General features: G+C 36.6%; 1 protein-coding gene across 4 annotated transcripts in view; it reads right to left on the bottom strand.

Moving 5' to 3' along the window:
• Positions 1–24415, bottom strand: part of AKAP6 (A-kinase anchoring protein 6) — a 269501-nt gene that overhangs the window by 163670 nt on the left and 81416 nt on the right. For all 4 annotated transcript variants that reach the window (XM_048306921.1, XM_048306920.1, XM_048306922.1 and 1 more), the window contains exons 3-4: positions 20305–20556; positions 13461–15242 (exon numbers count right to left, since the gene is read on the bottom strand). In XM_048306921.1, coding sequence (XP_048162878.1) covers positions 13461–15242; positions 20305–20556 — 2034 coding nt within the window. The remainder of the gene's footprint in view (positions 1–13460; positions 15243–20304; positions 20557–24415) is intronic.

The following is a 24415-nucleotide window of genomic DNA, read 5'->3' on the forward strand; positions in this document are numbered from 1 at the left end:
GATTCTGTGACAGGCAGTGACCTCACAGAAACATACAACTGACCAAACACATCAGTAGGATGGAAATACTTAACATGCGGTTCAGGATATATTCACAAACTATTCAGAAATAGAACTTGGTGGCTTTCTCCTAAAGTGCCACATTTACTCAATAACCCCAGTTTATGAGAATGTGTGCCTTAAATGCTCCCTCCAAACTGGTAAAAGATAAAGATCAAATACTTATCTTAGTGGACATCCATGTAAAGACAAAACAAATTCTACTATGTACTGTCTAGTTAAGAATTTTAAAGACTGTTGAATTATACAAATCTTTCATCAGTGCCCCCTCTAGGCTTTGTGCCCAACTATCACACACAGAAATTATTATTAAATGCATTTTCCCTAATGGGCATCTATTGAATTGGCCATGAATTATATGGTTATGGAACTTTCTGTTCCATAACCGCAAGATGGTCACTGGCTCATTATTTTTCCTGGTTTAGAGTCCAAGCTATTTTTCCATACTGTATTCTTACTAGAGCAGGAATAGCAAAAAAGATTTTTAATTTCTCAGTTTCCTAAAGCCTTCTAGGTAAAAGAGCCAGAACCATAAAGATAGAATTTGCTTTAAAAGCATGAAAAGTGAAGAGAAACATGTGAACTGTTACTTTTTAACCCATTATAAAGGGATATATTTGAAGACAGTGCATCCAATTGTGCAATAGAAAGTTCACTGCCCCAATGGGATTATTGACTTTGTTTCTGCTTCTAGACAAAGAGCAGGTTATGCTAACCTGAATATTAAAAATAATTCCTTAATGTATCTCTGTAGATACTTAAACTTTTCCATGATGCTACAAACATAATTCTTTCTTTACTGTATACTTTGTCTTACCTTTGGCTCAAGGTGAAGATCTACTCTCCCTTTAAAGTACTATCACAAGGCCTTTACTGCTGTTTGAAACTTGCAAGATCTAAAAAAGGGATCTTCTAAGTACCAGCAGATTCACTGTGGAGCAAAGATAAATACGGGAAAACTAAGCCAAATGCTTCCTGAACCCTGTTCCTGAGATGTATATTCTTAGATTAGCAGAGAAACTTCCAACACCGCTGGTAACATTTCCCCTGGCCTTTTGAAGGATCAGTGAACACCCAGAACCACAGAAACAAAATCCATGGGCTGGAAAGACAATGCTGGGGAGAACCATGTAGCCCTGAGGCCAAGAGAGCTGTGCATAGGAATACAATACAGCAGCAGAGGAAAAGCCAGTGTCATTGTGACTTTGAATGGGTTGAAGAGCAGGGGGGACTGGCAGAGAGAAGGAAGCAGAAGGACAAGAACCTCTGATTCTTCTGTCATTTAAGGAATCCTCTGGTATAAAATGAACAGCAGTATGACCTGGTTGTAAACCTCCAGAGATGCCATCTGCTCTGATGGCAACGGCTGCTGGCCTCTCCTCATGCTGACGTGGCCATGCATCTCACCTGAGATGTAATGCTCTGGAACAGAGCCAGACAATGTTTTAGGCTTCCTACATTCATTAAGGTGAGGATTGAGGACAGGGTGAGAAAATATGGGTGCAGTACCTAAAAAGCAGTGTGAGGTTCAAAGAACTCCCAGGGACTAAGTAAATGAGCACATCCTTCTTGGTGTGGAAAAATCTTACATATGCATTCACATCCTGAATGACAGACAGTAATTCTGCTTATCTGCCTCCTAAGTTATCATGCCCACTACTTTGACTCCCAGCTATTTTCAAGGTGGGGCAGTGGGCATGAGCCCTCTGGTGGACGCAGCGAGTGCCGCCTGCCAGCGCCGCTGAGCCGCCGGGATGAGTGGGAGGGACACTGACCAAAACCCATCCCTGTCCACAGGCAAGCTTCACCCCCACTGGCTTATGCAGGCACACAGGTATCGGCTAAAGAAGCAAATGCTTTCCACTGTTCTAATCAGTCACGGCTTTTATCAGAAAACCTCTACACTGTGAATCTGTATTAAAATATTTCTAGCACTCAACTCGTTCAGCATTCTGAGTCTGGCTGAATTGTTGGGGTTGACTGGAAAAAGGCTCCTGAGGAAACAGTATTGAAACTATGGAGTGGATAGTACAAGCAGCAGAAAGGAGAAACACATGAGCTGAAGGATAACAAGAGCCCTGAAAATGAGGCAGAAATAGAATAAACAGAATATAAGGAAATGAGGCATATGCAGGGAGGAAAATGGAGGAGGAGGAAATAAAAGGAAAAGGAAAGATAGGTATTTAGAGTTAGTTTAAACAAAAAAGTGTGACATTCTTTGGGCCTTAGGCAATAAAACAGGCAGGCAGAAGCTCTGAGAGTTAAAAATGGAACAATCAGAAACCATGATATTGAGTGATCTGAGTAATGTACAAACTTCTGAAGGATCATACAAGTCTGGTCTTCAAAGTTCATCATACTACCAGGATTGACATATAATTTCTGAAAATATATTTATTTACAAAGAGCAATGTCTTTTATTGGTCATGTCTTACAGAAACTCTCACTGCTCTTAACTTTTTTCTGAGTGATTTCTTTTCTATATAAAATTCAGGAGGTCTAAGCAGCAGCCAGGAAACAAAGATGCCAAAACATCTTCTAATACAGGATAAGTCTTCACTTATGTATCACAGTCTCAAATACACCAAAGTAAAGCCTTTTTAGCTTATACTTTCATGTGACCCTGTCTAAGTCAAAGACTTACCATATCTAGAGTTCAGCTAAGACGCGTAAATGTTTTTAGGTTATGTATTCCTGCTTCACTCAGTAAACCAGGGAGCAAGAATGTCTCCAGAAATTTGTAGCCAAGGATGTATCAAGAAAAGGACAAGAACAGCAAATAAATCTGCCTGAGCCAAGAAAGATGATGCCAGTAATTCCCAGAAAAGGGGGACTTTTCTGCAGCAGCAGCAGGAAGGAGTGTCTGGATTTAGAAGGGACCATGAGAACAGCACAGGAGAGGGGCCTGTCTTTGGTAAAAATGCCAGACACCAAAATGAGCTGTTATGTACTGTATAAAGGATAGTGGCACAAAGCTGCAGTAAATTCACATCAACTTCACAGTCCCAAATTCCTTTTTTTTTTTTTTTTTGTGCACTCTAAACTGGAATAGAAAATGTAGAAGTTAGTTCAGGACCTCTTGTCCATAAGTAAAAATTTATTACTTATTCTACAGGTAAACCTAAAATCAAGTCTCCTGATGAGCACTGTTCTCTTTCTTTCAATTTGAAATGTTTGTTATTCAGCAACTTTAAACCAAACTCTAAGGATAATGGAAGTCTCTAATTGGGATCTTAATTTTCAGCAAATTTGGGACTTAGTCTGATGCGCTTTGTCTAAAAGTGCTGCCAATATAACTGTGGATGTTGAAGCAACTTACAGTGATGTAAGGGTATTTGGAAGTACTGCAGTTCCTCTTCATGTAATTATTTTAAATGTTGTGTTGACAACATAATTTATTTTCAGATTTTTTTTACAGCTAATGTATGTATTGATTATGAGATGAACTGCATCCAAAAGACAAACTAATCTCCATTTACAATTTTTTCCATATTATGGCCTTTGTAACGGCTTAATATAAAGCTTTATTCTGCTCTGAAAAATAAGCAGTTATGGGTGACCATCATTCCTTGGTTTGCATACCCTGAGTGTTTGAGCTTCAGAGGGTGGACTGGGGTAGGACGCCCTTGTGCAGCTGCTATTTCCAGCTGATGGTCAGCTGCTACCTTGTGCCATGTGCTGGGCACTGGAGAACACTCAGTTTGAGCCATGCTGGCACCTCCTCTAACTGGTCTCAACATTTCTTTACTCTTTGATCCCATAGTTGCTAGAAATGAACCTCATTCCCCAAGCATTTAATTCCTCGAAAGGTACACATGATATACACATACCATGGTTGCTCCTGTAGCCTGAAGTCTGAGTGGAATGATGTCAATTAAACAATGCTTTGTGAAGTTCCAAAATGCTACATTTTCCCAAACAAAGAATAAATCACATAAAAGAATGAAATTAGCCACATTTTATACCCTTAAACCATAGCACAAAATTAACTCCATGGGATTTTCAGTGCCTTTTGAATAAAAGTTATGCTCATTATTTTTACATAAAATTTTCAGTAAGTTAGCCAGTAAGTGATAGAAAAAGAAAGAAAGCCACTATATTCTTGACCTGATGGTCACAAAGGGCACACACTGTTTATTTAAATAATATAACTCTAGTTCTCTATTTCAAAATTAAATTTGTTGAGCTAAAATACATAGCAAAAAAGTTATTGGAGACTACATTAGAGCCAAAATGCTACTAACAGGGGGGAAATTTTCTAGCTTATGATTTATTTATTCTCCGAATTTCTAACAACCACGTTTGTCAAGTTGCGCGGAGCTCATTCATTTCAGAAGGAAATAAAACAGCTGTAAAACAACTGCAGTAACCAGTTAAAGCCTCAAGAGGGCAATATATCACCATGTCTGAAAGTTTTCGAAAAGGAAGGAAAAAATCACTTTTTACTAAAATAGAACAGATGCTGTTTGCTTGTGGGCAAGTGCTAAATATACTGACCTCTGCTGCATCACTGACATGACTTAAGATATAATGACCACCATCCCCCCTCAAAATCAGAAAGTTTAATTCAGCATTTCCTATTTTTCAAGGCTAATTGGTTAGAAGAGGTTAAGTCTGTCACCTCACAAGAGATATTGTAATTCTTTGACCCATGAACTTGTTTTGCAGTTAATATTTCTGAATTTAAAAATAGGGAAATGGTGATTGCCACTCTTTGCTAAATATGGCAACAGTGAGGAGAGATTAAGATTCACCACCTCTTCTCTTTACTCCATTATTATTCCTCTAGTTCCCTCATTTAGCCTCCTGTTATGCACTCGGTTCCTGTTCACCTGCAGTCTCCAAAGAAATCCTGTCACTATTAGTTCCTCCATTAACTGCTTTTCATTTGCTTCCTAATTCATCAACTTTCCATTTTAGATAGCTTCTTTTTTTAGCGGTCTCTAGGGGGCCTTCCTTTACACCCTCTTTAGGCCCTAATTCTGACCATTTTTTATCCCCAGATTTTGATATATTTACAGAACAAAATTAAAAAACAATCTCAGGTCTTGTTTCCTTTTGTGTTCTTTATTTTTAATTGCAGAAGCTTTGCTGGTTTTAACGCATTCACTATATTTTTTTCCTGGTTTTCTCTACCTCTACAAAGCTGTAAGAGCTTTGCACTACAATACATGACCCTAGTTTGGACTTACTTGAGATATTTTTAGGTTAGGTGCTATAGTTCTCTTGCACCTACTGGTGCAGCAGATGATTTTAAATTACCCTGTGTGTCTTTGGTCTTACTTAGCTCACTGAGGAAACATTCTTGTAGTCACATGCTGGCATCAGCAGAGAAAAAGGACTTAGTAATATTAAGTTACTGTGACTTGAACGTCTACACTGTCTACTACCAAAAATCTGTCTGCTTGGTGGTTCTCCAGTGTCAGCCTGGAAAGACTCCAAACACTGGCCAAAGGAAACCAGAAGCAAATTTGGCTCTCGCTTGGGAAAACCTTACTTGACCTGAACGTGAGTCAGTGATCAAAATAAGTCATTACTAACAATTTAGGAAAATTCAGATACAACTCCAGTTTGATACACAAAGGATGTCTCAGCTGTTTGTGAGGTTTATCATCTCTGCTCCAAATCCTGAAGCAAAGGCAAGAAAATAGGGTTTTTGCCTTTTTGGTTACTTTCAAAATAAATAAAGAAAACCTGCATAAGCAGACAGACAGTCTGAAACAAGCCTCTGAGAGACAGTTTCCTGACCATATTTACCACAAATTATATTCACTCTGATGCCTAATGATGACAACTGTGATTTGAGAGTCAACATGATTTAATGGTTCATTCCTGATCATAAGATACTGGAAAGGATGAAGGAAAGAAAAGTAGTTGCTGTCAAAATATATAAAGACACACAAGATGAAAAAGATATAAAGAGACTTTGAGAAGTTATGCAATAATCTTATATAAGTGGATTTGATCTTTCCTCTCAGGTTAATCCTCTCAAGACCCTTGCTCATTTGTCTTCCTGTGACTCATCTCTAGCATGTACACATTTTAAGGCAATGATGTGTTAACAGTAGATAGACTGGAATTTGATTTAGGTGGAAATTAGTAGCAATGTATTATTTAAAAAATTAAATATTTAGAATAGAGCATGGTGATTTTGGTATACTGTATCTTTCTGGAATATCCTGTACTTCCTCACAGAAGATACATAAAACATGAGTAGCCCAGAGACTAAGTATATTATGTAACAGAACAGTTAGACCTTAAAACATTGTGAAAGGCATACCCCTATGAATGTAAAAAGCAGTGAGCATTCTCTCTCATCCCTTTGTATTTACCATATTTAAGGGAATATTAGTAGCCATAATTTCAAATGTAATAGTTTTCTGTTTAATAATGGAGGCACTTCAAGGAGCCATAAGATCAATACAGTAAGTAATTAACAGGACAGAGCTGAAGTTATCTCAAACTCTTCATAATGAACCAAACTTCTCCCCAGCACCTGCACCTATAAGACAGCAGTTACAGATGATTCAGTCCTAAATAACAGAAGATTCTTCTTAAACCACCACACTCACACTGAGGTAAATTCCCAATAGCAATTTGACTCTATCTGTGTTCTGAAAGCTCCCAAACCTACTTCAGTGGTTTCTGAGTGTCTTTCTCTACCTTCAGGAGAAAACTGAATGCACTAAACAATTACAGACAATAGAGTGTCTCCACACTAATACAAACAGGTATATCATAAGATCACCCTGAAGTCACCAGTGATTCGTTGTCCAAAAACAGCTGCATCCCTGTTGAACCTGGAGCCTCTGTTGGCTATCCAGGTAAGTTACCTGGCATCCACTGTGCACCTTCCTGCCTATCCTTAGCTACAATGAGAGCAAGAAGTCCATCTCTTGTGGTCTTACTGTTCCCTCTCTCCACCTTCAAGTCTTTTACACCCCTTAGCCTGTTAGCAGAGATCCAGAGATCCTCTAGCAATATCAAGAAATTTCCAGTTATAAAAAAATAACATGGATGGCTCTGGTTCCAGCCTGTGTCTAGGCTGTGGTACAGATGATTAAGACATGACTCTAGGTCATAAAGCCAATGGTCACGTAAAGCTGATCTAAGTGACTGCATAAGAATGGAAGTGGATGGATCACAGAAACATTTATGCAAAAGCAGCTGCTCCTTGGTTCATTTAAGCTGTTTGTAGCTTAAATGCCCTGTGGCATCTAACTATGTACACAAAAGGACAGAATTATGAGACTTTTTGCAGCCAAAGGTCTCACATCAGATGTGAGCCAAACATTGGATGTAGGCATATCCCCTACCACCAGTTCTTAATACTAGTAAAGACGTACCCTCAAATCATTGCTACTAAAATTATTTGGGAGCAGATTTCTTTCTATTTCTTTCTCTTCCTCTGTCTTCCCCTCCCATCCTTTCCCCCCACCACAAATTATTTGGAATGACTTGCCAAATCCTGAATATAAAAAATCCCTGATCTAAAACTACTCACTACCAAGTCATTCTGAGGTCTTTACATTGGAAACTCAAACCATTCTGAACAAGCATATGCTTCACAATAGATGTGTTTCATTAAGCAAGCATAATTCCTGCAGTCAGTTAGAGATGTAATAATTCAGAATTTGCACAGCTTAGATGGAAGTTGCCACTTTTTGCAAAAATTGCTGATTACAAACTTGCTCAAACTATTTCTGGTAAAGCAAATGCCAAAGAAAAGTGAATGTACTTGGAGGAGCTGTTTAAAATTCAAGCAAACTGTTAGGAACTGTTTTGGAGGAACAGAGGGCTCACTGTATTTCAATATAATTTTCTAGTAAAGCTCTATTTGTCTGCCTGAAAGTGAGAGTTCCATATGTATGCTACGTTATTGCTTAATAATGGTTTGACCAGCTTGAAAGCTGAGGCATGGGCTTTTGAAGCAAGGGAGTATCATCAGACTCAAAACAGCAAAGCACAAACTTGTGTCTCAGTACAAAATGTGAAATGACATTTTCAATTATGCTGGACCAAGCAGCAAGACTGCTGAGAAAACTGCAGAGCTGCCAAGGAATTTCTGGATCTGATACCTCTTTCACTTACTGGGTTTTTTATAAACTGGTCATCAACCAAAGCAGTATTTCAATCTAAATTGTATGAAGCAGTGTAAGTAAGATTCAGAAATGAACAGATTTTGGCAAGCACACTGTTAGGAAAATGAAGAAATCCTTATTTTAAATAAACTTATTTTAAGAGAGCAAATATTAGAAGCACTAAGTTATTGAAAGTAAGAGGGGTAAGGGGAGCACTACAACACTTTAAAAATCCTTTCTCTGGTAATCCAAAAAAGCCAGTTCTGTGCCCTGTTGATTATGTTTGATTTTTACACCTGTTCTGACATCACTGATTTCGGTTCCATGTTTTTCTTTGTTACCAAGCTTCATCAGAGTTATCAGTTCCTATTAGTTTTTCACTACCGTAGCTCCACAGCTCAAACTGCATTTGACCTCTGTGCAAGCTTTTCTCCCTAATGATGAAAATCACCCCCAAACACAAGTAAACTTCTCCTAAAGCAATCCAGCTTCAACCTTAGCTGTACTGGTGTGTTTTCAGTCCATTCTCTGTCCAGAAGCAACTCTGTCCCCTTTCAATCAAATCAAATCCCCTTTGAGTCAGCTCTCCAACTATTTTCTAGCAAACTGGCTCTCCACTACTCAAATGGACTTCCAGACACATCTCCAACACAAATTTGCTCTAACAAGTCCATTAAGCCCTTGCAGAAGTTTATCATTTAGTTACTTTTTCTGACTATTCTCTAAAAATGAAGATCTTTCCCATCCCAACAGACCTGCTATTTGTCACAGTAACAAGTTTAGATATGATATTGCAGTCTCCTCTGCAGGCTGCACTGATCCTTAGTTCCTTTTTAACAGGAAAGTTATTCCCATGACTCCAATTTAAAACAGGGGTCTTGGATCTCTGCCCTACTAGGGCATCCTAGGTTCAGTTGGGATAAATGGTTGCAGAAGGGTGAGGGGTTGCCTGCCAGGGTCCTGGAAAGCAGTAAAATTTTTATCCATGTCTTTGCTGTAGGATCCCTGGGGCATGCTGTAACTGACAGCTGAAAAACTTGTAGAGCAGCATTATTTTATCTCCTTATCACATCAAGAAGGTGGGTAACCAAGTCTGACTGGCCTACCCAAACAAAATATAGAGCCAGTGGAGTTCAGGGCAAATTTATGAAATGTGATGAACTGAAAATATGGGATCAATAGATATCAAATTTCTTCTTGCAGAGGAAATTCAGCGGCCTTTTGCAGAAATGGAGCCTGTGATAAAATAAGCTATAAATCTATGTAACAACAACAAAAAAAAATCAGCAATTTCCTCCATACGATTAACCCTGAAGCCTACAAAACAAACACATCTCTTGCAAATGGTTACATTTTTAACCTTTGTGATAGTGTCCTCAAAAAAAACAAGTAGATGGAATTATCAATGACCACAGATTACAGCACAAGGATATCAGTATAGTCAATCTAGTATCAGTTTCTAGAGAAAGAGATAAAACTACCTGAACAAGGTTACTTTATTGTTATTGTATTTTATTCATATAAAATGATTGAAAATGCATTGCCATTAGGTCAGTCTGAGATCATTTTCTGCTCCAAATTTTTCCGTTTGCACATAAAAAAGGGGGAAAAAACCCAATTATTAATATGATTTTAAGGAAAACTTAGCTTTCTTTCAGAAAGCAAACCTTGAAGCATTCTGAAACCGATACTCTGTCATCCTAGTGTTACATGTGAGAAGTGGCAATCAGCCAAATTCTTATAGTGAAGAACTCTATTGGCATTATCTGTGAGAATGCTGCTGTTATATCTGTTCCCTTTTCAGCTAGTGTAACAGGAAATATAGAGCTTAATCTGCATTCTAAAAATTCATTTGGGGTAGCTCCTAAAAGCTGAAATAAAACAGTGAGAGGAACTTTCATAATTTGGGATCACTCATTTTCACATTTCACTCCAAAAAGTAATTTCTGAAACATAAAAGAAACAGCCACATAAATTGTTTTGCACCCCAGAGTGAAGGTGCCCATTACTAAGGATACAAGAAGCATGTGCCAAAGGGTTACCTGCAATGCAAGACAAAATATGACAAGATTATGCAATATTTATTGCAAAGGAAAAAACTGGCCCTATGTAGCAGCAAATGGGGCAGTTGAGCAGAATTCTATCTGTAGACAGACAGGAAGATTAACAGGACGATAATGCCCATGCAGGGAGATCTGCATAATCTGCAAGTACGAAAAATAACAATTTATCAGTTTCTGCCCATGACTATCATTCCTATAACTAAGAAATTAATAAAATTTCCAATAAGTACTTTAGCATATGTTCAACAAATTGCTTTCTATCAAGATATCACCAGATTTATACAAATTCAAATTTATTCCCATAATAATCATAATAAAATACCAAAATTTCCTTTTTATTCCTATTACCGAGCTAAAACATGACTTTCAATGATTTTGAGGCTGCCAGTTTTTTCTAAGGTGTCGTGATCCCAAAATGAAAGACTAAGTTATTTTAGTTTTGTTTACAATCTTAATAAATAAAATACATCATGCTAGACATCTACACCAGTGTAACTGGATTACAAATGGGAATAAGCGTGCTTCTTCTGTACTTAAAATGAAGTTCACCTTTCAGATCTGACTTCTTCAGCACAAAACTGCTTCTAGCAAAAGCAGTATTGAATTATTGCTAAGACATGTATTTGTGAAATTAAGAAACTCCTTTTCGAGTGGGATACATCTTCTTGGATAACAGAATTAATGCAATTGCCAATTTAAAATAATTGAAAAAAGCAATGGCACATTTTTGATTCTTGTCTTAGGGAATTATGAAACAGGAGATATAGAAAAAGAAAGAACTTAGTCGTGACACAGGTACAGTATTTTTACTTAGGTTAATTTTTGTTCACAATATTTCATAGCATCACCTAAGAGAGGAATTTTCTCTTTTCTTATTACTTATATCAAATTAAAGTATCTCAGCAAGGCATCATGCTGTCACTGAGGCAGGATTTACCTTGGTTAGAGCTTTTGAAAAAGTGACAAATTGGTTTTTAACTAGTCTTACAAGCAGAAGATTTAATAACTAGCAACAATAGAAAAACTTGAGTAAATAAGCAGCTTGGGAAAAACTTATATTTCTTTAAAGTAGCATAATTTTTCTTAAGTATTTAAAACATTTTCACCTGATTATTTTTATTCACTATTCAGGAAGCATATTTAGTGAAATATGAAGCTTACTTATGTGCTGCTTTTGAGTGCATGGGATACTGAGCTCTCTCTCTCTCTCTCTCTCTCTTTTCCTAGCAGTCCTCCTTGCATCTGCTCTTCTTTCTGTTTAAAGGTCTTCTTTTACTATGAGCCAAACATACTTCATAAGACTATTTTCAAACTCCACATTAACATTTTCCAAACATTTACCACAACCAGGAACACTGAGAAATTGTAGAAGGAGCAGTGTCAGCAGCAGTAAAGTTCCTCAAGGACAAGAGCAGCACCTGGAGTGACTACCTAGAAGGGTTTACTCTGGCCGCAGAACAGCTAACTACTTTTACCAGCTGTCACAAGCTCAATCCACTCTACAGAGGAGGTGAGGAAAGGGTGGGTATGGAGAAGAAGAGAGTGTTTACAGCTGCAGCCAGTTGTTACAGCTGATTCTTACTCCTCCATTCTGGTAGGACTGAACTGCAGCTGCGAGGAATCACACAAAGACAGATAGACCCTCAAAAGAGAATTACCTTTTTAAAAATTTGATAAAAATAAATATGATGATTTGAGAGTATGATACAAAAAGTTTCTCTGCCACCTGTTTCTTGCCAAAAGAAGTCAGCATCAAGTGGAAGGCACTGGTCCCTAGACACTCAACAATTCCATTCTTAAACAGGCTCTTGTAGTGTCATTTGAAAGACAGCATCTTATGTATTCACAAGCAGCTTTGATGGGCTTTGTTGCTTTCACAGAATGAAGAGCCTTGTATCTGCCAGCTTCAGATGGACTAATTTTCAGCACTACACAAACTTAAAGACAGAAACAATTTGCACTTACAAAGACAGTTCTTTCATCAAAGTCTGGAAGATGAACCCCACCCATGAAGATGGAAGGAGCAACTTGCATCATTAAGCACTGCCCTGTAGAGCTGACAGCTGCTGCACCCTCATTTGTTTAAGAAGAAATCTCACTTTCCGTATTTTTCTACCCCGACTTTATACTCAAACTTCTCTAGCTCAACTATTTTCCTACTAGTCATAATACTTCCCATGCCTTCAAAAGTTACAGAAATCATGCTTGGTAAGAAGGACTTTCTGGCCACATAAAACAAGTCCTTTTTTTTCCTCAGCTCATACACAACTTGATAATATTGCAGATATCAGATTTAGCATTTAGATGCCAATGTCACCCTCCAATGCATGTGCTATGAATTTTAAAACATTTTGAAATCTAATAGAGATGGATCTTTCTTTTCTGAAAACTTAAATGCTGTTGAGGATGGCCATGAAATGCTCTGAGTTGAAGAGCTCTCTACAGTGGCCTGGAGGACAAACACATCAGAAAACTGAAACAAACATTTGCTGTAAATGTAATCTAAGAATTATATTAGTGAGATGGCTAGGTCTTTATCTGATTATTCATTCAAATTCTCTTCGTTTTCCAAAGTTTATCTTTTTTCTCAAAAACTTCTCAACAAAATCCCATCTCATCTGAAGTTTAATGGAATAGTATGTAATTATTGCTCTAGCATATTGCACTAATACATTGCTATTATTTAAGAATGATTATTTAAGTAAATAAAAAAAGTTTTTTAGTTTTTTACTTAGTTCCACCAACACAGGAGGGAAAATAATCACTGCAAGAGAAGAGAAGTAATTAAAAAGAAATATTGTTATTATACTTAATTTGAAAGGAATTCCTATTCTTGGACTAAAACAAATCTTTTTAATGAAGAAAATAGGTAGACAATATTAAATATAGCTTCATTCAAATACAATGAAGATCCCTGATTCTCTAATGTTTATTTTTCCCTTCCTACAAAAAATAACTTGTCATGTACCCAATCTCAGCAAAGAGAAGTGGTGTTGGTAAAACAATGTTTTACCAAGTTTAAAGGCATTGATGTAAGTAAAATACTATAGGCAAATTCTGTAGAGTTAGTTAAAGTTAACTTCAATCTATTATAATTAGAATAACTGCTGCTGTTCTCTACTTCCAGCAGCCACTGGATGAGACTATTTTCAGCATTAAAAGAAAACAAGAAGCAACCCTATCCCTGCCAGCAGCTCCATCTCCACATACAGGCTTCTCAAGAACACAGCAAAAGAATATAGGATTATTGCCTTACCTCAATTTTTTCCCATATGGTTTCATAATTCTCTTGATGTTGTATATCTTGCATCAGTTGATGAATTAAAGCTGATTTATTTGAAGGAGAAGTCTCATTCCCAGTGAGCTGAGTGGCAGCAGTTCTTTCTGACTTTTCTTCAATGTATTTTTTAATGCAAGATGCAGGCATACAAAGATCTTCATCAGAGAGAATATCACTGAGAGGCCCAGATTCAATACTGTCACCTAAGGAGGATACTATATCACTTGAAGAACTTGGTGAAATTCTGCCCCTTTTTTTGTGCTTTTTTGTCTGGTATGTTGGATACATTTCTGAATCTGAGTTCATTTCTGACAGCTCCCAGTCATCAATGTTTTGAATGGTTTCCCTTCTGGGCTTTTGGGGCAGCAACTTGGTCAAATTTTCTAGTTTTAAAGCTAATACTTCAGTCTCTTTGAGATGTGAAGGAAGTGCTAAATATTCATCAGATCCATACCACACCTCACTACTGTCCTTACTGGTTTTTTGAGTATAATGTGGTGTTGAGGATAAGCTTTTATTTTTCTTTCTTCTCAGTAGAAGAGGGGATGAGTTGGAAAGCTCAGAACCAGCTGAAGAAGCACTCTTTTGGCTATGCGTTGCTGAACTGAAGGGCTCAGCTTTACCTTGTGATTGCCCGTTTGGATCTCTCTGGTTACAAGAATCTGACGATGCAGAAGAATCTGTTTCTGTCTCCTCCAGAGACTTAGAGTTATGAGAAGTAATCCCATTCTGTAGAGAACATCCTCTTTTCTTGCCTTGTGTTGATGGAGCTGTTTTACATATACTTCCAGGTGTTCTGTCAGTTTTCACTTTCTCTGGAGAATCATGAGACTTATTGTGCTTTGATTTTTCTTTACTAGTGTAGAAAGTAGACTTTCCTAGAATTATGGGACTGTCTTTAAAGTGATTATTTATTGTGTACTCAAGATTTTTATCACTTATTGTATTTAAGCAATCGTACGACTGACTAACTGCAGATGGGCTGTTAGTATAGGGCGACTGTAAAGCCAGGCAAAGCTTGGACCTGTCTGGTGGATCTAACAATGAGGGTGTACTTCTACTCATTTCATTTTTAACTATTTGAGAGATTTGCCTTTTTAGACCATTGGCTTCCATATAATCTTTAAACACATCATCTTTCAGAAATAGACCTCTTTTTGGCAACGTAGGCTGCGTAGGGGAGTCTTCATTATAGTTAAAGCAGTCTCTTATGGACCTCTTAGGTGTTGAATTTTCACAGTGTTTGATTTTTTCCCCAGTGTGCTGTGGAAGATTGCATTCTGGATTCTTTGATACAGAAACTGCTTTGCTGTCTGTAGGTAAAACACCATTTTCAGAGTAATCACCTTTAGAAAGAGAGGAATTTGCAGAAGGAGATACTAGTGAGAGGTCATGTGATGCTTTCTTGTCTTTGCTTTCTTCTCCATCTTCTGCTGAAAGAGGTACAGGATTTTCTTTCTCCTTCAATGTTTCATTACACTGGGGAGCAATGGAATCTGTTGCTACTGCAAGTAAACCCACACTTCTGATAAGTCCTGGAAATTCCTTATCCATCTCACTGCAGTTCCAGGATTCAAATGATTTTGCCTTCCCTTGACTGGAGGTCATATCATCCAGAGCACCAAGCAAATCCTCACTAGGACTGTAGTCAGATAGTTCAAATGCAGTAATACCACAATCCAGGGACAAGTAATTTTGAGAACATTTGATGGTTAACTGTCCAGAATCATCAACTTCAGTTAAAGAGTCAAGGCGATCCTGAAATACAAAAAGAATTGGTACTTTTTTAGAAAATTATTTTTCATATACAGAACACACAAAGTAATTAAGCAAAAAATACTTCCTGTGTTTCACTGCCTAAGATCTAGAAAAGGATTCATCACTGACCTGTCTTTTTTTGCAGTACCCTGTAGATGAGCTAACCATTCTGAAGTATTTGGGAATTAAAAATGGCAATAAGCTGAAAAATGCTTCATTTCAGTCTGGTGCAGTAAGTTGTCTAAAAACTGCAATTCACTTTTTTATTGGTATTTTCCTCATTTAATTCTGTTTTCAGTTTTACTTACTGTGTAGGCGGGAACTCAGAAATTCCATACAGCAGACTTGAAGTATTTTCTGTGTTAACTACCTCGAGCAGGAGGAAGAGTACCTTGGGGGCTGCTGAGTGTACCAGTCTCCTTGTTAATCTTGAGTTCTCAAAAATTCATGCTGCTCTACAGTCCTTCAGTTGATTGGCAGAATGTTTTTTCCAAGCATCATGTAGCAATGATGGACATTTTTTCCCATAATTGTAAAATAGAGATTGCTAATTACATTTCACTTTTTTGTAGCATTATCACCTGAAAATTTATTTGCCAGATATTTAGAGCACAAATGAAGAACTTCACAAGGAAAAGAAACTATAGCCACGAATGCTAAGCCTCCAGCCTCCCATTTTTTCTCAATGGAAGTCCTTCAATCTCAGAAACATGGACATAGCCAGAGGAGACCATCTCAGGTGGCAAATGAGATTTTAAGATCAAAGTCAAATTAGTGCTTATAAATATTTTGGTCTTATTTGAAGGGCAGTAAAAAAAATCTGATGAGATTCAGATCCAAAAACTGCATGATAAATAACAATCATGGCAAAATTATATTTAGTATAGAGTGTAAGCATATTTTCAGTAGATCTTCTAATATATATACAGGACTTTTGCTTACAGAGACTACTTTAAAAAAACATCATGAAGGGGAGAAATTCATGTTCTAGGATTCTAAATTTACATGCCTAAATCAGTATACTGGTCTTTCTTTCCAGGTTTGTTCTCATAGTAGTTTTTTGAAGCAAACTCCTGGGTATCCACAATAGGTTTATGTCTGAATTATTCTCTGGAACAACTTGTCTCAATACATTGCCCAAATCCATAGTTGAAAGACCTTTAGCATCATGCTTGAAGAAGGTGCAATAACCAAGTAATCTCTCCATCTCACAATAAACTGCTCAGATTTTTCCTGAACAGGAATCATCTCAATAAAGAAGGCTATTGTTTGGCAATTCCCATAAACATAAAAACATAAAATATCCAAGCCCTGTACTCCATCCACCACCCCCCCCGCCCTTGCATTACTCAAAGTAAAAATAGAAAAAAATCCTCCAGCTAAAAATATTTATAGAAAAAATTTACTAGAAGGGTATTTATCAGCCATAGTCTTGGATACTGAATGTATTTCTTATTTAAGACATTCTATCCAGATGTAGATCCCATGCCACAAATTTGGCACTATCAACAGCTCAGAATTAAAAGGAGAATTTTCTATAAATCTGTCAAATTTATATATTGGAGCTTCATTTGTTAAGGAAAATGGTGGCTAAACAATGACCACTATTTCAACTGCATTGTCCTTCTAATCTCAGGAAATTATTAGAAATGGTAAAGCCATATATATAAATCAAAACCCTTTCCAAGGCCCTAAAGGCTTTTATATTTTCTGAATAATGAGCTCCATTCCTTCATCTCTTAAAAATGTGTTTATTAACTTTAATAAAATTTACAATCATATGTATTAAACCATCTTGCTTTGTCATTTTCCAAGCAGCCTCTGAAATATGTGCTTCAGATGAGTTTTATTTAATGCCAATATTACCATGTTTTCATTGTTTTTATCTCAGAAAAAAAATTAATTATTTGTACAACTACCAATAGAAAAGCCCTAGTTAATTTTTTTTCCCTTTTCATGTGGTAATGCTTCCTTTAAAGGTGTCTAGGCTGTTTCCAATACTTCTTGTATTTATATTTAAAGCAGTAAAATTCAGCCCTTTTTTTTACTTTTTCAAATGAACTTATTCAATGTGTAAGATATTTCTGTTTAAGAACACAGGAATTTGCTGTATTTTACCAAAGCCTGATCTTTTTCTTTTTTCCTGGTTTCTCAATTCTGGCATAAAACTCAGGCTGCACAGAACTTATTTTTCTTTCCTTCTTAACTATCTCTGGTTAAGTCCTGAAGGAGAAATGGTCCTTCAAAATCTTAACTTTTCAAAGTTTTTTTTTATTAAAACAATTATTTTCTTAATTTTGCACCTCTGTCATAGCAGACAGCTTGCATCACAGTTGCCTCTATTTCCTCCAAGCCATAAAACTTTGTGTGCCCTTTCCTGCTGCATCCTGTTGGGTGTGGCACTGCTGGGCCAGCCTAAAGCACACTTACTGCCTGCCCAGTGGTGAGCTGGGTACCTAAGCCAGGCAGTGCAGCCTGTGCTGTACACTCGTGGATTTTGGTAGCTAGTCTGCCAGGGTTATTCCTGTCCATTATGCTGAGGACAGCTTGTGCGTATTTATGGGTGTTACAGCTACAGTGTAAATACAGCCCAGGTGGGGCTGTGATTGACTGTGCATTCTATGAACTGACAGTGAATATTAACATGATCAAACAGTCTCACTGAACACCAAAGAAGCCTTGGCACTTCACTTCTTCTAGGGAACTCCTTGGTTAATGTCGGCTGCCAAAGCTGCTCTTCGGCATCATGCAGAACACTGGACTTAAGGAATGAGCTAAATATTTTGTGAAATTATAGGTTCATGAACTACAGAAAAGCATAGCATGTGAAATTTGTTCAAATCAAATTTCCATCTGGCCCAGTATCATGTTTCTGCATCAGTTCAAAACATTTTCTGCTAGCTGAGCTCTAAGACATGGGAATATATACATGGGCCTTCTACACACTTTTTTACCCTCACTCCCAGATTCTACGAACCATAGGGAGCAGCATAGGGATTTCCTCATCTGGAGGTTACAATTCCTCTAATCTTTGCTTATTCACATTTTTTTAAACTTATTTGCACTTCTAAGTGTCCTATACTAGTGAATTTCAAAATAGAATTCATTACTGTGTGAAATCTTCCTTCTTTTAATTGCAAACCAGAGGAGTTCTCAGTCTTAGGAGAGAAAATAAACTGGCATTCCTGGTTCATAATCCCAAAGGGGTACTGAAAATTAGGAGGATGTTTCTCCAGGGAATAGTTGTGTGGGCAAAGGTTTCTAGATTTTCTCAAACAGACTCACTATTCACCTATGCATGAAAATACCTAAAGGAAAATATTTGTATCATGAGGCACTTACTAGTCTTACAATGTAGTCATGTCTGGGAAAGGATGGGGGAGAAACACCAAAAAGATACAATTGTAGGAGTAGATACAATTGCCCCTACATTCTATTTTATTTTTTATAGTCATCAACTAAAGCCACTATCATAATACCTCATAAAAAGCTTGAATTCCTCAAGGTTAGAAACTGCAGAGCAATTTTTCCAAACCTATTCAAGCAATAGGGCAGAAACGTGTTATCAACTTTGTGTCCCTGCTATTGCTAGCCATTAAATTTATCAAATATTATTTATGTTTTAATTGGGGTGGATAAAAAGAATGATGTCAGTATATTTTGTCTATTACCATGTAAGCCTACCTGAACACATGTGTTTTCCACACTGAAAAATAATCTTTCCTTCCCCAGTTAGTCCTTCTCTCTATAGCAAGGATGTTTTTATAGCAGTTGTAATCAGACCCAGATGGAACATTTCCTGTTCCTTAGTATCTGAATATGCACCTTCTTTATGTCTTGAAATTACCATGGCCTTGTCATAAAATAATGACTTCCCACTAAATCACAAATCTGAATATTAAGACAAGAGTAGATTTCCTTCAGACATGCCAGAAGTTTACCAAAAAGAGCAAAGCAGAAACTGAATCTGAAGCAGCCAGGTATGTACACATCAGGAAGAGGGGGTGTGGAAGGTGGGCCTGGGCATCTCTGGGCATTGATTTCTGGACCACCCACTTTGTTGTGCCAAAGACAAATATAAAACCCAACATGGAGCAGAGAAATATTCACATTCTCTTTGAACTTAAGTGTTATGAAATTCAGGACATGTCTAGGGGACTTCTGACTTCCTCTGTAACACAGGTCACAGAATTCACTGCATTGATCTAGAGTTCTCTTTCTGTAATTGCATCTAATCATAAAAGCATTTTATCTTAATCTTCGGACCATCAAATGAAAAATCCTCCACATGCTGTCTATTAACCATTAATTACCCTAACTATTAAAAATGTCCATCTTCTTTAAGTTTAAAAAATTAGGCCAGTTCTTCTGTTAATTTGGTAATGATAAGTTAATTTGGTAACGATAAATTCAAAGGATAAGGCATTTTAGTTAAATGAACACAGGTTTACAAACCATTTACATGTGTGTGAATCTGGCATACTCTCAGAGTAAACAATGTATGATTCTTTCATCATTGTTTCTCAGACAAAATGTGTGACTGTGTAAAGACATAGTGCAGAATTGCCACTCAAAGACAATCCTCTTGCTATAAAGGAATGTTGACCTAGGCTGGAAAGTTCTGGAAATATTTTTTAAGGTTCAGACTTCTGTGTGCAGGCAGGAAGTGTCTAAATTTCACTGAAGAAACCACTGCACACTGAAATTAACTTTTGAATTGGCTATAAACCTTAAATACCTGAGTGACCAGATGAACATCTCGGAACAGATGCACCTCTGTAAGTCTTTCAAATCCTTCCTGAAAAATATCTCAATCAAGAGAAAACATTGCTAGCCACTAGCATAACATTTCTGAAAGTTGATCTTAGTTTGCACTAATTTGGTTCAACAAGAACAGGTATCAGCTGAAGATTAAAAAAAATAATAATTTAAAACAAATTTAGCAAAATATCTAGAAGTAAGTCATCCTTAAAATTGTCATCCTAGCAATTTTAAATGTGCAAGAGGGATGAGCTGCTTTGAACACAGATGAAATTCTTTTAATTGGATTTAGTTACTGTACCTCCTTAGTCTCTTCAGAAAATGCTTGCAGAATATCAGTCTGCCTGGTGTAGTTTCCATTGGCGTCTTGTAGTCCCTGGAGAATACGCTCTCTCAGAACCAGGACAGAAACACGTAGCTGGTGCCAGAGTAGTTGCACTGTATGGATATCAACTATCACATTGACAGAATAAGACAGAAGCTTCAGGGAAAACTCAGTCTCTAGCAGAGCATGAATTTGTTCAACGTGATCAGATATATCTTCACAAATATCCTGTAATGGAAAAATAAAGTAGATATTTAGGTATGGGCATGGTCCTTTCATGGATCAGATCTATTTTTCATGTACTTTTAATTAAATGCAGAATAAATATTTTTCATAGAGGAAATATACTGTAATTAATACATACAGATTTTTTCTCTTTTTTTATTCATGGCAATGCTGCAGCAACTGAACCAGCAGCTGTCCTGTTTGGCAGTACTGCTCAGTAAGTGCAGAGACAGCATACAATAAAGAAGGATGGCACAACAAGATCACATGAATCAGAAGCAGAAAACTAACACCATAAAGTGACATCCTAGAAGACAGCAATAGGAATGAAAGTGGTAAGATTTCCAGGAGCTGTCTCCCTCTCTGCTCCACACACACACACACATACACACACACACACACACACACTAGTTAAAATACAAAGAATCTGGTCTGTGCCATCATCAAAAAAATTCATTTGGACAGAATTCAAATCTAACCTCTATAACCAAGAAGGACAAAATTCTGGGATAGACTCAATGGGAATAAGCTATTTCTGCTACCCACTGCTGACTGTGATGGTGACAGGGTGCTGATTTTTATATAGTCTTGCTCTGGGGACAAAACTGAGCAGAAGATGGGTGGAAAAGGAGAAAGAGGGAAAACAGAAATGCTGTGAACAGCTGTGTTGAGAAAGGAGAAAGAAAATATGGATTATCAGGTTATAAAGCTAAACTTTTGATGGGATGGTATCCTCCAAATTTAAAATTAATTACAGATTACTATGGTTGTGCTGCATGCAGAGTAAAATAATTTCAGTCTACTCTTCATTTTCTTTGTGAAAGGGCAAGTCACCATAATAAAGAACATTTAGGCATATGCTATTTAGCAAACAACACTCTATAACAATTCCGTGAAAACAATGTGTAAAATGCATGTTGTATACAAGTAAGGAAATGTGATTAAAACACTGAAAAAAATTGGCACTGAACCCTAAAATTTTTTCTCTTACGTCTCTGGCAGTGACTTGAAGTGACTAAGATTAAGGTGACTTAATAGCATATTTAAATCCGAAACCTATTTCTTAAAAAAAAAAAAAATTAATTTAATTCAAACCTTCAGAAATCTCATTTATAAATATAGATAGATAGATATAGATAGATAGATATAGATATAGATACAAGTAAAAGTGAGAATAATCATAATTTTGCATTTCAAATTTCCTATTGAAACAATTCTATCAGAAAATTACAATGAAATTTTGTGTCTCTGGTTATACTCTTGGGGTTTTGTATGGCAATAGCATAACAGGAAAATTAGTAAACCTGATTATTTCTAAATTGATAATATAATACAGTAATTTCTTTAAGTTCAGATTTGGCACATTCAGTATGAAAGTAAAGACGAAGTATTGAATATTTAATTGCACATATGTAACATATTAAATCAAAATCATATCTCTAGATAATATTAAATATTTTTGTACAATAGATAGTACAATATTAGCTGTCATCAGGTGCTATTGGTAGTTACTCATTTTAATGAAACACTGACAGTTACATCAAGTCCTCTGCAGGAGCAGTTCTCAGAAATGCCAGATGAACACAAAACTTTGGAGTTTCAATGAGCAGATCATTGTATCTGCCTTGAGAGAAAGGCAGTATCTCTTCCCCTGTGTCCTCAGTCGCCTTGCTGTAACAAGCAGCATCTGTACTTGCAAGTACAACACCTGCCAAGATGTAGTGCTGCTAGTGCTCAGGGCTTCCAATATCCACACGCTTCAGGGTGAGCAAGTGGACACTCTAGTTACCAGATTAGCATGCTCATCTAATGCTACAGACACACAGAGCTAGAACTCTCTGAGCTTTGGAAATAGTTAATATTATCCTTTTAGCCAACTACAACTGACACATGACTGAAAAGCATAGCTGAAATTCTATGTTGTTTCAAAGAATATTTCCAATTAATTAGTATAACTGAACTTGTATTCACTTCTCCAAGATTGTTAATGTCTTTTCCTCTTGGCCATAATAGAGGAATTAATTAATTAATTAATTAATTTTAATTTCAGTGATTAAAAAATAGATTGTGTCCTTTAACTGTAATTTTGTAAATTAGACACAATATATAGAAAAATACTTAATATACTTCATTTAGACTTTCTACGTGAACGAGCTTAAAGATATGCCAGACTCCAAAACAAGTTTTTGATATATTCCAGCTTCATACATACAGTTACATGCTGAATTCAACTACCGTATGAATTCTCAGAGTGGTTGAAAACAAAGCCATAAGAAGAAAGAACTATCAATGAACAAGTCTTCTGACAATTGTCTTCTGACAACTGTTTGATAATGTATTGAAAATATTGGTTAGTGAATCTAGATAATACTATAAATCAAGAATTCAGACCCACACTTCAAATAAGTTTTCTCTTGATGTCCCATTATGCTAACTACCAAAGCACCTCAAATTTCTGAAGTAGACAAAATTTCCACAACAAACCAACTTTATACTGAAATGCAAATCCCAGCACCACTAGGGGTTTGAAAGAAGCAGATATACAGAAACATACACTGTTAATTTTTGCATGGCTTGCTAGAAGTTGCTCATTTTCCTCAAAAAGCAAAGCCTATTTGCTTACAGACTACTGTGGCACACAGCAACAGCCAAGTGCTTTATGTACTAACAAGGTAATTATCAGCTTCTTACTGCTTCAGTAACATGGAGAGAACTTAAGCCCAAACTTGGTCACATCCAAGGTGACATTCCCTGATCTTATCATATAAGACTACCATGTCAGTAAAAGACTAAGTACCAGCTCTTAAAGGATTTAGGTTATAGGCAGAATGGGTGGCTTAAATAAAGCTTGTAAAAAAATAATTTAGGCTCCTATTGATACCCCCTTTATTTGATTTTAACTGTCATATGATGGTGTGAAGGTGAAGGCTGTGCCAATGACAGAATAACTGTCATTAATAACTGTCATTGTAAAGGTTAATGCTAGACTTCAGGAGAAAATAATTACAAAGAAATGCTAAGTTTTGCCATGTAAGTTAATTCTGATTAGTGTTCAGAGGAATGGCACTAATAAAGCTGCATCCTATTTACTGGTACCTTTTCTCTACACTCGCCTGGCACAAACCAGCGTCTCAAGAGGAAACAATATAATGTTAAATCCGCTGGACATTTTCTAGTAAAACTTTTTCTTACTACTGTACCTGATGTCTAGATTTACATATAATTCAGTAAAATTAAATAATTGCACCTAGCGCAGCTTTTAATTTAATAATTTTCTGTAATAATGCAGTTCAAATAGTGCACAAAAATGTTATGTTATGTTATGTTATGTTATGTTATGTTATTTCACAATTTTACTGAGGCTCAGTATCAAGACCTGGTACAATATGGTTTTGTTCTCATCCTTCCTAGCTGCTTGTAGATGACAGTGTTAGATAGAGCAAAACCAGCAGAACACTGTTTTGTGCCTTTTTACACTTTGTGTTTATTTATAAAGATCAGCAGTATCACAAGATAGTAGCTAAATGCTGTCATGAGTGCCAGTTGCTCTTACCAGAAGTGGTGGGTAGATAAAATAAATCATGCACTTTTAAGTAATAATCTGTTGGCATCTATTTGTAAATAAGCATAGGTCCAGGTCATTGATAGTAATATAAAGCCTATACATATAAGTGTGCAAAATCTTCCCCATTCTAACAGTATATAGTTTCATAAGATATTATCATCTGATTTTTAGAAAGCACCATTTCCAAAACAATTTTTATGATCATTAATCTCACATGTCAGCTAGGCATTTTTATTTTTACATATTTTCATTGTGGTATTAAGGTAAAGATTTTGTCATCCTCTCATGGGCTTTCCT

This window comes from Corvus hawaiiensis, chromosome 6, assembly GCF_020740725.1.
Source record: "Corvus hawaiiensis isolate bCorHaw1 chromosome 6, bCorHaw1.pri.cur, whole genome shotgun sequence".
In the NCBI taxonomy this organism is placed as follows: domain Eukaryota; kingdom Metazoa; phylum Chordata; class Aves; order Passeriformes; family Corvidae; genus Corvus; species Corvus hawaiiensis.